The following is a 15007-nucleotide window of genomic DNA, read 5'->3' on the forward strand; positions in this document are numbered from 1 at the left end:
CAACCCTGTTCCTGGAGAGATACCCTCCTGTAGGTTTTAACTCCAACCCTGTTCCTGGAGAGATACCCTCCTGTAGGTTTTAACTCCAACCCTGTTCCTGGAGAGAGACCCTCCTGTAGGTTTTAACTCCAACCCTGTTCCTGGAGAGATACCCTCCTGTAGGTTTTAACTCCAACCCTGTTCCTGGAGAGATACCCTCCTGTAGGTTTTAACTCCAACCCTGTTCCTGGAGAGATACCCTCCTGTAGGTTTTAACTCCAACCCTGTTCCTGGAGAGATACCCTCCTGTAGGTTTTAACTCCAACCCTGTTCCTGGAGAGAGACCCTCCTGTAGGTTTTAACTCCAACCCTGTTCCTGGAGAGATACCCTCCTGTAGGTTTTAACTCCAACCCGGTTCCTGGAGAGATACCCTCCTGTAGGTTTTAACTCCAACCCGGTTCCTGGAGAGATACTTTATGACAAAAAAAATGCACAAACGTTTGTCTCTACATAAACTAACATATTCCTCTCAGTTGTACATTTGTTGCTTGACTCGTTATGACATTATAACAACTTACATCTGGTTCCACCGTAACGTTTTGTCAGCCATCTTTGTTGAAGAACGACACAAGGCAAGGGTGGCTCGCGTCAAAATTCGTCATTGGAACCACTCAATATGATTGGTAATATAAAAACCTTGGGACCCAAATGCAAAATGAGTGCAATGAAGCCGTGTCTGGAGCAATGAAGGCGTGACGCTGGGTACCTCTAAGTCCCGCGGGGCAAGTTTGCCACTTTTAAAGGAGGAACCACTGTACCCTCCTGTAAGTTTGGGAGGCTGTATATGGCTGTATATGCTGTAATGCACTATGTAGAGTTGAAGTCGGAAGTTTACATACACTTAGGTTGGAGTCATTAAAACTGGTTTTTCAACCGCTCCACAAATTTCTTGTTAACAAACTGTAGTTTTGGCAAGTCGGTTAGGATATCTACTTTGGGCATGACACAAGTAATTTTTCCAACAACTGTTTACAGACAGATTATTTCACTTATAATTCACTGTATCACAATTCCAGTGGGTCAGAAGTTTACATACACTGAGTTGACTGTGCCTTTAAACAGCTTGGAAAATTCCAGAAAATGATGTCATGGCTTTAGAAGCTTCTGATGGGCTAGTGATAGGCAGGTGTACCTGTGGATGTGCTTCAAGGCCTACCTTCAAACTCAGTGCCTCTTTGCTTGACATCATGGGAAAATCAAAAGAAATCAGCCAAGACCTCAGAAAAGATTTGTAGACCTCCACAAGTCTGGTTCATCCTCGGGAGCAATTTCCAAACGCCTGAAGGTACCACGTTCATCTGTACAAACAATACTACGCAAGTATAAACACCATGGGACCACGCAGCCATCATACCACTCAGGAAGGAGACACATTCTGTCTCCTAGAGATGAATGTACTTTGGTGTGAAAAGTGCAAATCAATCCCAGAACAACAGCAAAGGACCCTGTGAAGATGCTGGAGGAAACAGGTACAAAAGTATCTATATCCACAGTAAAACGAGTCCTATCTCGACATAACCTGAAAGGCCGCTCAGCAAGGAAAGAGCCAGTGCTCCAAAACCGCCATTAAAAAAAGCCAGACTGCGGTTTGCAACTGCACATGGGGACAAAGATTGTACTTTTTGGAGAAATGTCCTCTGGTCTGATGAAACAAAAATAGAACTGTTTGGCCATAATGACCATCGTTATGTTTGGAGGAAAAAGGGGGAGGCTTGCAAGCCGAAGAACATCATCCCAACCGTGAAGCACGGGGGTGGCAGCATCATGTTGTGGGGGTGCTTTGCTGCAGGAGGGACTGGTGCACTTCACAAAATAGATGTCATCAAGAGGCAGGAACATTATGTGGATATATTGAAGCAACATCTGAAGACATCAGTCAGGAAGTTAAAGCTTGGTCACAAATGGGTCTTCCAAATGGACAATGACCCCAAGCATACTTCTAAAGTTGTGGCAAAATGTCTTAAGGACAACAAAGTCAAGGTATTGGAGTGGCCATCACAAAGCCCTGACCTCAATCCTATCGAAAACGTGTGGGCAGAACTGAAAAAGCGTGTGGGAGCAAGGAGGCCTACACACCTGACTTAGTTACACCAGCTCTGTCAGGAGGAATGGGCCAAAATTCACCCAACTTATTGTGGGAACACAACACCTGTTGTGATCACGTAGCAGTTCAATAACAGAAACACCACCGACACCAGTTGTGATCACGTAGCAGTTCAATAACAGAAACACCACCGACACCAGTTGTGATCACGCAGCAGTTCAATAACAGAAACACCACCGACACCAGTTGTGATCACGTAGCAGTTCAATAACAGAAACACCACCGACACCAGTTGTGATCACGTAGCAGTTCAATAACAGAAACACCACCGACACCAGTTGTGATCACGTAGCAGTTCAATAACAGAAACACCACCGACACCTTTGTTGAGGTCTGTTTTGCGAAGTGAAGTCAAGCAAAGTAAATTAAAGCAATATAACCTGACAGCCTATAGCAATCCACTGTGTAATTAGCTATGCTAATATTCCTATACGCATGTAAATGAATGCTGTCCTGTGCGAGAGGTGTGCAACCATTATAACTATGTCAATGTTCATTATGTTCAATACACTGGCTCTGCGTCCCAAATGGCACCCTATTCCCTTATAGTGCATTATGTTTGACCAGAGCCCCGGTTAGCTTATCACTGCTCTGGTCAAAAGTAGTGCACTATAAGGGAATAGGGTGCCATTTGGGACCGTGCTAGGTCATGTAAGGTCATATTGAAAACATAAGGGATAATTTATCTAATGTCAGACGAGAGGTCTCTATATTATTTCTCAGTTCATTTCAATCTGAATTGTTAGGAAATTGTCTGAGTTAACTAGATGAATATATGCAAATCGAGGGATCCATATTTTAGTAACCCATCTTGAACTGAGTTTCTCTCCTTTTATTTTTAGTTCAGAAGGTGGATAGCTCGGAGGCATTTAAGATTTCACTTGAAAAGGGGATTCTTTTTATCACTTGGTTTATAATTGGTAGGAATGGGAATTTTCATAACTGTTCCTTCCTCTTTCATTTTGTCTTTCTCTACAGGTGACTACTGTGAAATCAACATTGATGAGTGTCTATCAGGGCCGTGCAGACACAATAGCACGTGTTTGGACCTGGCCAATGGCTATGAATGTGTCTGTCTACCCGGCTTTACTGGTCAGTGTATCTAACTTACAGAATTTGTATTAATTAATGCATACTGAAGTAAACAAGCGTTGACAATATAACCTACTGAATATGAATCCTGTAGCTTTATCTTAGCAAACTATAGTAGGCTCTATTCCCTCTAATCCGCATTGCCATATTCATGCTCTTCCATAGCCTCACTGGTAGATGCTTCCAGTTTTCACCAAGAAAATTATTCACACAGAAGTTTGTGTCCGTGGGCAGTATAGTCTACAAACAAAGATGTCTGTGGAGTTTGATTGATTTCCAGTGTACGTCTTCAACAACGTCCTGTTTAGGTACACTGGCAACTACTGTCTACGTTTTGAACTCTAGTGTTGCTAGGCAGCGGTGGAACAATAGAAATAGGTTCCTATGTGTGGAACACCTTAATGAAATAGATCTGCCAACCCCAGGGGAGAAGAGTGTGTAAAGTGATGTTTACATGCCTGTAGTCTGGACAAAGCACATCACACGTCGGCAGCGTCCCAAACGGCACCCTGTTCCCTACATAGTGCTGGACCCTGGTAGTGCAGCCATTGTTGTGTTCTCTGACTAACTGATGAGGAGTGAAGACAGAAGATACACAGTTAGTTACTGCTCCATGGTCTCATTAGATCCTGTTTCCTGTGTCCAACCGAAGAGACTATTAACTGTCCTGGGGTGCGTCCCAAATGGCACCTTGATCCCTTTATAGTGCATTGCTTTTGGACCCATAGAACTCTGGTGAAAAGTAGTGCACTTTATATGGAATAGGGTACCTAATGGGACGCAAGCCTGCTACGAGTCTCACTGACCCCTAAAAGCATGACTTATTTATTTGTTTATGTTGTTGTTTGTATCAAAGGCGCTGGGTTTGAGTTCGACATTGACGAGTGTGCCTCTTCTCCCTGCAAGAACGGAGCCACTTGCATTGACCAGCCTGGCAATTACCACTGTCAGTGTGTGGCTCCATTCAAAGGTAATGAACACTGAGAGGGACTGTGTGTGTGTGTGTGTGTGTGTGTGTGTGTGTGTGTGTGTGTGTGTGTGTGTGTGTGTGTGTGTGTGTGTGTGTGTGTGTGTGTGTGTGTGTGTGTGTGTGTGTGTGTGTGTGTCACTGTGTGCATGTGTCTTAATTTGAAAGGTAATGCACACTGAGGGAATGGGGACGATCACCAAAGTTAATTAACCTCCCTGAGCGTCCCTCTCTCACCTGCCTGAACTCATTCTGCTGCAGTCTACAGCAATGTTAGTAAGGCTTCATTCTCTGGTTGTGGCGATGCTCGACAAAGAAGATGAAACCCATTGCTAATCTACCAGATGGTGTATCTATTTCTCATTATGTCTTAGTGTTGTATGGCCTTGGTCCCCACTAATGTATTATGTCTTAGTGCTGTATAGCCTTGGTCCCCACTAATGTGTTGTGTCTTAGTGCTGTATAGCCTTGGTCCCCACTAATGTATTATGTCTTAGTGCTGTATAGCCTTGGTCCCCACTAATGTGTTGTGTCTTAGTGCTGTATAGCCTTGGTCCCCACTAATGTGTTGTGTCTTAGTGCTGTATGGCCTTGGTCCCCACTAATGTGTTGTGTCTTAGTGCTGTATAGCCTTGGTCCCCACTAATGTGTTGTGTCTTAGTGCTGTATAGCCTTGGTCCCCACTAATGTGTTATGTCTTAGTGCTGTATGGCCTTGGTCCCCACTAATGTGTTGTGTCTTAGTGCTGTATAGCCTTGGTCCCCACTAATGTGTTGTGTCTTAGTGCTGTATAGCCTTGGTCCCCACTAATGTGTTGTGTCTTAGTGCTGTATAGCCTTGGTCCCCACTAATGTGTTGTGTCTTAGTGCTATATGGCCTTGGTCCCCACTAATGTGTTATGTCTTAGTGCTGTATGGCCTTGGTCCCCACTAATGTGTTGTGTCTTAGTGCTATATAGCCTTGGTCCCCACTAATGTGTTGTGTCTTAGTGCTGCATAGCCTTGGTCCCCACTAATGTGTTATGTCTTAGTGCTGTATGGCCTTGGTCCCCACTAATGTGTTGTGTCTTAGTGCTGTATAGCCTTGGTCCCCACTAATGTGTTGTGTCTTAGTGCTGTATAGCCTTGGTCAACTAGTGCCCTATAAAATCTGTTGAAGTTTTGACCAAATTCCGTTTTGTTTGGTCTCAAAATCACACATTTTAATAGAACATCCAATTTTGTTGCTTTTCTATGTCCACAGCAATGCTTAAAGGAGAATTTCACTATTTCATTTTGATGTAAATTACATGTTATAGAAGGTTACAGATACATTTTTTGGGGGAATTTCACTTGTTTTTGAGAAATATACCCCAACAGCAGTTGACTTCCTGAAGCTCATTCTGAAGGTTCAGATCCAGAACGTCCACTTCACGGCTGAGCCGTTGTTGTTCCTAGATGTTTCCACTTCACGGCTGAGCCGTTGTTGCTCCTAGATGTTTCCAGTTCACGGCTGAGCCGTTGTTGCTCCTAGATGTTTCCACTTCACGGCTGAGCCGTTGTTGCTCCTAGACGTTTCCACTTCACGGCTGAGCCGTTGTTGCTCCTAGACGTTTCCACTTCACGGCTGAGCCGTTGTTGCTCCTAGATGTTTCCACTTCACGGCTGAGCCGTTGTTGCTCCTAGACGTTTCCACTTCACAATAACAGCACTTGGTTTTGGAATTTACCCTGTATATAGCATACCTACTTTCTCATGTTCTTCTTATTTCCTGTGTGTTTTTGTTGTACCTTATTTGATGCGTACTACATTGATATTGATTACTACATTGTTGGGATAAAAGCTTGCAAGAAAGGCGTTTCCTTGTACTTGTGCATGTGACATTAAAAACTTGATGCGTGCAACATTGACTTGAGTAGTTTGCTACTATTATGGAAATCAAACAGACATCCAAGTTGGCCTAATCCAGTTTTGATTACCATTTGTGTGGTGGCTGTGATTAAGGAGCAGGAACTCTCAGTGGGGTGTCGGCACCAGAGTGGGAACGTTTACTTGGTCCCTGTGCCCAAGAACACTAAGGTAACCTGCCTAAATGACTGCCGACCCGTAGCACTCACGTCTGTAGCCATGAAATGCTTTGGAAGGCTGGTCATGGCTCACATCAATGCCATTATCCCAGAAACCCTAGACCAACTCCAATTTGCATACCAATGCTGCAATCTCTATTGCACTCCACACTGCCCTTTCACACCTGGACAAAAAGAACATGGCAGGTAGCCTAGTGGTTAGAACGTTCGGCCAGTAACTGAAAGGTTGCTGGATCGAATCCCCAAGCTGACAAGGTATAACAATCTGTCGTTCTGCCCCTGAACAAGGCAGTTAACCCCACTGTACCCTGGTAGACCGTCTTTGTAAATAAGAATTTGTTCATAACTGACTTGCCTAGTTAAATAAAGGTTAGAAAAATATAGATATATTTTTTAAAACACCTATGTGAGAATGCAGCTTATTTAACTAGGCAAGTCGTTGACTACAGCGTTCAACACCGTAGTGCCCTCGAAGCTAAGGATCCTTGGACTAAACACCTCCCTCTGCAACTGGATCCTGGACTTCCTGACGGGCCGCCCCAGGTGGTAAGGGTAACAACACATCCGCCACGCTGATCCAAAACACGGGGGCCCCTCAGGGGTGCGTGCTTGGTCTCCTCCTGTACTCCCTGTTCACTCATAACTGCACAGCCAGGCATGACTCCAACACCATCATTAAGTTTTCTGATGACACAACAGCCTGATCACCGACAGCGATGAGACAGCCATATGGTGCAAGGACAACAACCTCTTCCTCAACGTGATCAAGACAAAGGAGATGATTGTGGACTACAGGAAAAGGAGGACTGAGCATGCCCACATTCTCATCAACGGGGCTGTAGTGTAGCAGGTTGAGAGCGTCAAGTTCCTTGGCATCCACCAACAAACTAGCATGGTCCAAGCACACCTAGACAGTCGTGAAGAGGGCACGACAAGACCTATTCCCCCTCAGGAGACTGAGGGGATTTGGCGTGGGTCCTCGGATCCTCAAGGGGTTTTGCAGAAGCACCATCGAGAGCGTCCTGACAGGTTGCATCGCTGCCTGGTGTTGCGGTTGCACGGCTTCCAAGTCTAGGTCCAAGAGGCTTCTAAACAGCTTCTATCCCCGAGCCATAAGACTCCTGAACAGCTATTCAAATGGCTACCCAGAATATTTGCACTGCCTCCCCCCCTTCTACTCTGCTGCTATTCTCTATGCATAGTCACTTTAATAACTCTACGTACATGTACATATTACCTCAATTACCTCGTCACCGGTGCTCCCGCACATTGATTCTGTACCGGTACCCCCTGTATATAGCCTCCACATTGACTCTGTACAGGTACCCACTGTGTATAGCCTCCACATTGACTCTGTACCGGTACCCCCTGTATATAGCCTCCACATTGACTCTGTACAGGTACCCCCTGTATATAGCCTCCACATTGACTCTGTACAGGTACCCCCTGTATATAGCCTCCACATTGACTCTGTACCGGTACCCCCTGTATATAGCCCCGCTATTGTTATTTACTGCTGCTCTTTAATTATTTGTTATTCTTATCTCTTCCTTATTAAAACAAATGTTTCTTAAAACTGCATTTTTGGTTAAGGGCTTGTAAGTAAGCATTTCACTGTTGTATTCAGCGCATGGGACAAATAAACTTTGATTTGATTTGGTCCTTTTTAGCTATAGTGGTAAAGGGCAGGAGTCAGAATTGTGACCGGTGTGCAGCTACAATCTCTGCCTTGTCTGGTCTTGAAACACTGGCTATGTTATTGGGAATTGTATATAGGAGAATGGACCCTACACTGGGCCCTACAAATGCTATGGTCGACACTCCCATTGGAGTTGGCTATACAGCCCAAAGAGATCTGGGTCCAGGCTAAGGTTGCATAATGCTGATAGACCACAGCTTTGCCTCCTCAGCATACTGTACTATGGTGAATCACTGGTCACTGACCTCTGTCTGTCCTGATCCTGCAGTAGAATCAGAAGCATGAACACAAGCCGGTGGGCAAAACTGCTTGATAACGACGTCATTATAACAGGATTACAACCAATTCTATTCTGGACACTTTCAGATTTCGTTATCAACAAATGCGGAGAAAAGTACAGTAAATGTAAAATGCACATAAAATCAACAGTGAAATGTTTGGATACAGTCTTGTGTCAGGTGAACTGTTTTGTCTTCAACTTTGGTCTAATCATTTTCCCATAATCTCCAAACTGTTTCCTTTCAATTGCTACCATGCTTATGCATATGCGTTTCATATTTCTCTACCGATTGCATTTAGCCCTATCCATATGGGCCAACTCCCACAAGGGTTAACCCTTTGCTCCAGGGTCGCCGTTGATAATGGCTGATCCTGGCCGTGACCCCACTCCTCTGCTTGGTTACATATCCTGTGTTTCTTTGAAAATATGTTTTATATACTGTAGCTAGTACTGGTCGTGACATGTTCTATGCTTTCACCAGGGTTGAAGACGGAGTTCAGTGCCATGGTAGATGGCTCTATAGAATTACAGATTTTATAGGATCTCTGTGGATAGCTCAACACATTTTTCAAACCTCTAATGACATGTTTTATGCTTTCACCAAGTTTGAAAACTGAGACCTACTGAGATCAGTGCCATGGTAGATCTTTAAATATCTTTACCTCAAGCTGTTCCAGTTTTGTAATCATGTACCTTCTCCTGCCTTTAAAAACAAAATCATCGTACAGAAATTATCAGAGGTAGGAAAGATAACTACTTGTTTTGATATGTCAAGCTTGCATGGAAATGATGCTCTTCCCAAAAATCTCTCTGTGTCCCAAATGGCACCATATTACCTATTTAGTGCACTACCTATGGTCCCTGGTCAAAAGTAGTGCACTAAATAAGGAATATGGTGCCATTTTCGTGTTGTCATTTATTCACACTGTTCATTGCTTGGCTCTGTCATGTTTTTTAACTGTCTTTGTTGAAAACACTTTGCCTTGTTCATGTGTTTTCTTATTTAAAATGTTTTCCAAGAGTGCGCTTTCATCAAAAAGTGTTTTGATACTGTGCTTTTGGCATGCTGGTTCTTCCAGCTAGCTATTATTTTAGGCCTGAGTGGAGTTTTCTGGCTTGTTATTCTGCTTCGTAGAGGTGATGTGTGCGTCTTCTTGTATGTCTATCTGTTATGAAGTCAATATGAAACAGTTTAAAAGTCAAGAACTATCGGTCAAGCCAGCTTGTTTTGCTCTCGCGATAAAAATGTAACTTTCCTTGATTACATGATAACAACTAAACTTTCCCTTTGAGAAAACAGTCATGAGCATAGTGTTGCTACTATTCACATGATTGAAGAGGTGCATGATTGTGTCAATATCTTATAGTCTGTTTTATTGTTGTGAACAAGGAGTTTTGAAAGTGACTCCAAGATGTTCATACCAAATGGAACCCTATTCCATATATAGTGTACTACATAGGGGAGCAACAGTAGTGCACTACATAAGGAATAGGGTGCTATTTGAGATGCATCCTTAGTGCTAAACTGGATTTCACAATAACACTTTTTTTACCATTTCAGTAAAAACATGTTTATTAGGTAATTTACATATTTTCTCCTAAGAAAAACTTCCATTATTCTCCAAAAAGTACATTTTTGCATTATATAGGTAATTATCCGATTTTCATGTACGTTTTTATTTCAGATATAGCATTGAAATGATCAGAAACCTTCAGTAGCATTTGAGATCTGTCATCACACCAGAGGGAGTTTGAGACGTTACTAAGCATTGGTACATATTAAATGTTAATGATTGACTAATTAGCAGTAAATGTATTAGCTCCCCATATTATCCAGTATACTGGCACCATCATAAAGCAGACAGTCAGTGGTGTCAACCAGGGACATACAGTCTTTCATAATCATTCCCCACGCCCTGTTCAGTTATGTATTGTTCATTTCATTAAAATATTTCAGACAAAACATCAAATATAATTTATTACACAGATGAGCTGAAATACGTTTGAGAATGTGTTTATTTTATGCACCAGGGAGCAATTGTGTACAACAATGAACTTCTATGTCTGTCTGACACTGTTTCTCTGTCTGCCTGTTTTCTGGCCTGCTGCTCTACCTTCTCTGTCTGATACTGTTTCTCTCTGTCTGCCTGTTTTCTGGCCTGCTGCTCTACCTTCTCTGTCTGACACTGATTCTCTCTGTCTGTCTGCCTGTTTTCTGGCCTGCTGCTCTACCTTCTCTGTCTGACACTGTTTCTCTCTGTCTGTCTGCCTGTTTTCTGGCCTGCTGCTCTACCTTCTCTGTCTGACACTGTTTCTCTCTGTCCGTCTGTTTGTTGCTGGCCTGCTGCTCTACCTTCTCTGTCTGACACTGTTTCTCTCTGTCCGTCTGTTTGTTGCTGGCCTGCTGCTCTACCTTCTCTGTCTGACACTGTTTCTCTCTGTCTGCCTGTTTTCTGGCCTGCTGCTCTACCTTCTCTGTCTGACACTGTTTCTCTCTGTCTGCCTGTTTTCTGGCCTGCTGCTCTACCTTCTCTGTCTGACACTGTTTCTCTCTGTCTGCCTGTTTTCTGGCCTGCTGCTCTACCTTCTCTGTCTGACACCGGTTTCTCCAACTAGCTATCACAGTCTTGCGTCAGAATTAGACGTTCATCCATGTTTCTAAAAACGTCAAATTTAGAAGTTGTTCCAAACATCAAAATAAAATTTTAAAAAGTTTAGAAATTAACTCTGGATTCTTAAGATTAGACATGAACTCAGAATGGTTAAGGTAGGGTTCAGGTTTGGGATTGGCTTAAAACAGAAATATCTAAATTAACTTTCTATCACTGGATTTAAACATGCAACCTTTAGAAACAGAGGCAGATGCTAACCATTGATAAAGGTCAGTATCGCTGGACTTTCTATCACTGGATTCGAACATTCAACCTTTGGAACCATCCCCATCCACAACACTCTAGCAAAACCAAAGGCTACTTGAAGGTAACAGCACTCACTGTTGCCCCTAGTGGTCGGTTTCCATATCATCTCCCGACGTCCTCAGACATGGATGGACGTGGAATAGTGGCTTGTATGACAGGTGACCTGCCTGGTCTTCTCTCTCTTCTCTCTCTTCTTCTCTCTGCCTATTTGTTGTTGTCCGCTGCTCTTCCTACAGCATGTCGGAAGAAATAATGTCCATCTGAAAATGTTTCTCACTCGTCCTGTTTGCCTATTAATTATTGGGCTCTGCTCTTCCTACCGTACTAGAAGTAGGAACTGTGAGTTCTATGTCTGACTCTGTGTCTCTCCCCCTACCCCTGCTGGTTGCTGGGCCCTGCTCCCGCTACCTCCTACTATAGGTAGGAACTGTGAGTTCCTCCCCTGTGAGGCCAACAACCCCTGTGAGAACGGTGCTGAGTGTGTAGAGGAACCTGATCAGGTCCATTTCCCCCTGGGTTTCCGCTGTCGCTGTCGACGTGGCTTCACAGGCCCCCGCTGTGAGATCAACATGGACGAGTGCAGCTCAAACCCCTGCCTTCACGGCTTCTGCTACGATGGTGAGACACACACACCACTGGTGTACCACACACCCCTACAGGGAGGGCGGGGGGCACGGGCTCTGGGGGCCCCTAACCCTTATTTATTTTGTTGTGTTAGGGGCCCCCTGGAGGTCGGTTCCCCCTCCCCAGATAGCATATGAACAGGTAATAAGTCATGGCAAAATGGGTAGAATAGCAGGAAATTAGATTTAAAAAAATACAAAATTCTCTGTCTCATTGCAAAATGTGTAGAATAGCATGATATGAGCTATAAAACTGCAATATTTTCTCTCTGCCCCATTGCAATACGTATAGAATCAGAAACTGCAGTAGAGAAGGGCGAGTAGCGACCCACATGTCACAAAGCAGCGAGAAGCATCAGCCCACATGTCACAAACACGTTTAATAACCACTCAGACAGGCCCCAGCTAACACATCTAAAAACACCCCATCTCTATCTCTCTCTCTCTCTCTCTCCCTATTTATCTCTCTCTCTCTCTCTCTCTCTCTCTCTCTATTTATCTCTCTCTCTCTATTTATCTCTCTCTCTCTCTCTATTTATCTCTCTCTCTCTCTCTATTTCTCTCTCTCTCTCTATTTCTCTCTCTCTCTCTATTTCTCTCTCTCTATTTATTTCTCTCTATTTATTTCTCTCTCTCTCTCTTTATTTTTCTCTCTCTCTCTATTTCTCTCTCTCTCTCTCTCTCTCTCTCTCTCTCTATTTATCTCTCTCTCTATTTATCTCTCTCTATTTATCTCTCTCTCTATTTATATCTCTCTCTCTATTTATCTCTCTCTCTCTATTTATCTCTCTCTCTCTCTATTTATCTCTCTCTATTTATCTCTCTCTCTCTCTATTTATTTCTCTCTCTCTCTCTCTATTTATCTCTCTCTCTCTCTCTCTCTGTCTATATATATATATATATATGTATGTATCTCTCTCTATTTATCTCTCTCTCTATATATATATGTATCTCTCTCTCTCTCTCTCTCTCTATTTCTCTCTCACTCTCTCTCCCTCTGTCTGTATGTCTCTCTCTCCCTCTATTTATCTCTCTCTCTCTGTCTGTATGTTTCTCTCCTCCCTCTCTCTCACCCCACCCCTACTCCTACCTTGTGCATCACAGTTGGTTTAGCTCACTTGCTTTCTGACAGGTACTGTTCCAGTGGGTCACCACCACTGTGACTAATAAGGACCGTTATGAGACTGGAGTTATTCCATCTGATGGTAATGACTGCATCCCAAATGGCACCCTGTTCCCTATAGAGTCCACTGCTTTTGACCATGGCACATGTACCCTATTTCCTTATGTAGTGCACTACTTTTGACCAGGGCAAGTATCCGGGGCACTGCAGTGGTCACCATCTGATGAGTTCTGTAACCTAACCACTGAGAGACCATCTGATGAGTTCTGTAACCTAACCACTGAGAGACCATCTGATGAGTTCTGTAACCTAACCACTGAGAGACCATCTGATGAGTTCTTTAACCTAACCACTGAGAGACCATCTGATGAGTTCTGTAACCTAACCACTGAAAGACCATCTGATGAGTTCTGTAACCTAACCACTGAGAGACCATCTGATGAGTTCTGTAACCTAACCACTGAGAGACCATCTGATGAGTTCTGTAACCTAACCACTGAGAGACCATCTGATGAGTTCTGTAACCTAACCACTGAGAGACCATCTGATGACTTCTGTAACCTAACCACTGAAAGACTATCTGAGTTCTGTAACCTAACCACTGAGAGACCATCTGATGAGTTCTGTAACCTAACCACTGAGAGACCATCTGAGTTCTGTAACCTAACCACTGAGACCATCTGAGTTATGTAACCTAACCACTGAAAGACCATCTGATGAGTTCTGTAACCTAACCACTGAGAGACCATGTGATGAGTTCTGTAACCTAACCACTGAGAGACCATCTGATGAGTTCTGTAACCTAACCACTGAGAGACCATCTGATGAGTTCTGTAACCTAACCACTGAGAGACCATCTGATGAGTTCTGTAACCTAACCACTGAAAGACCATCTGATGAGTTCTGTAACCTAACCACTGAGAGACCATCGGAGTTCTGTAACCTAACCACTGAGAGACCATCTGAGTTCTGTAACCTAACCACTGAGATACTATCTGAGTTCTGTAACCTAACCACTGAGACCATCTGATGAGTTCTGTAACCTAACCACTGAAAGACCATCTGATGAGTTCTGTAACCTAACCACTGAGAAACCATCTGATGAGTTCTGTAACCTAACCACTGAGAGACCATCTGATGAGTTCTGTAACCTAACCACTGTGAGACTATCTGAGTTCTATACCCTAACCACTGAGAGACCATCTGATGAGTTCTGTAACCTAACCACTGAGAGACCATCTGATGAGTTCTGTAACCTAACCACTGAGAGACCATCTGATGAGTTCTGTAACCTAACCACTCAGACCATCTGATGAGTTCTGTAACCTAACCACTGAGACCATCTAATGAGTTCTGTAACCTAACCACTGAGAGACTATCTGTGTTCTATACCTTAACCACTGAGAGACCATCTGATGAGTTCTGTAACCTAACCACTGAGAGACTATCTGAGTTCTGTAACCTAACCACTGAAAGACCATCTGATGAATTCTGTAACCTAACCACTGAGAGACCATCGGAGTTCTGTAACCTAACCACTGAAAGACCATCTGATGAGTTCTGTAACCTAACCACTGAGAGACCATCTGAGTTCTGTAACCTAACCACTGAGAGACTATCTGAGTTCTATACCCTAACCACTGAGAGACCATCTGATGAGTTCTGTAACCTAACCACTGAGAGACCATCTGATGAGTTCTGTAACCTAACCACTGAGAGACCATCTGATGAGTTCTGTAACCTAACCACTGAGAGACCATCTGATGAGTTCTGTAACCTAACCACTGAGAGACCATCTGATGAGTTCTGTAACCTAACCACTGAGAGACCATCTGATGAGTTCTACACCCTAACCACTGAAAGACCATCTGATGAGTTCTGTAACCTAACCACTGAGAGACTATCTGAGTTCTATACCCTAACCACTGAGAGACCATCTGATGAGTTCTGTAACCTAACCACTGAGAGACTATCTGAGTTCTGTAACCTAACCACTGAGACCATCTGATGAGTTCTGTAACCTAACCACTGAGACCATCTGATGAGTTCTGTAACCTAACCACTGAGAGACTATCTGTGTTCTATACCTTAACCAC

The 15007-nt window shown here is 43.6% G+C and overlaps 1 protein-coding gene across 1 annotated transcript in view; it reads left to right on the top strand.

Moving 5' to 3' along the window:
• eys (EGF-like photoreceptor maintenance factor) overlaps positions 1-15007 on the top strand; it is a gene marked incomplete at its 5' end in the record, with an annotated part of 444052 nt that overhangs the window by 106207 nt on the left and 322838 nt on the right. The window contains 3 exon segments of the mRNA XM_082972800.1: positions 3123-3236; positions 4093-4206; positions 11586-11783. Coding sequence (XP_082828926.1) covers positions 3123-3236; positions 4093-4206; positions 11586-11783 — 426 coding nt within the window.

The sequence above is a fragment of the Salmo salar genome, chromosome 01 (genome assembly GCF_965601325.2).
Source record: "Salmo salar chromosome 01, fSalSal1, whole genome shotgun sequence".
Classification (NCBI taxonomy): Eukaryota; Metazoa; Chordata; class Actinopteri; order Salmoniformes; family Salmonidae; genus Salmo; species Salmo salar.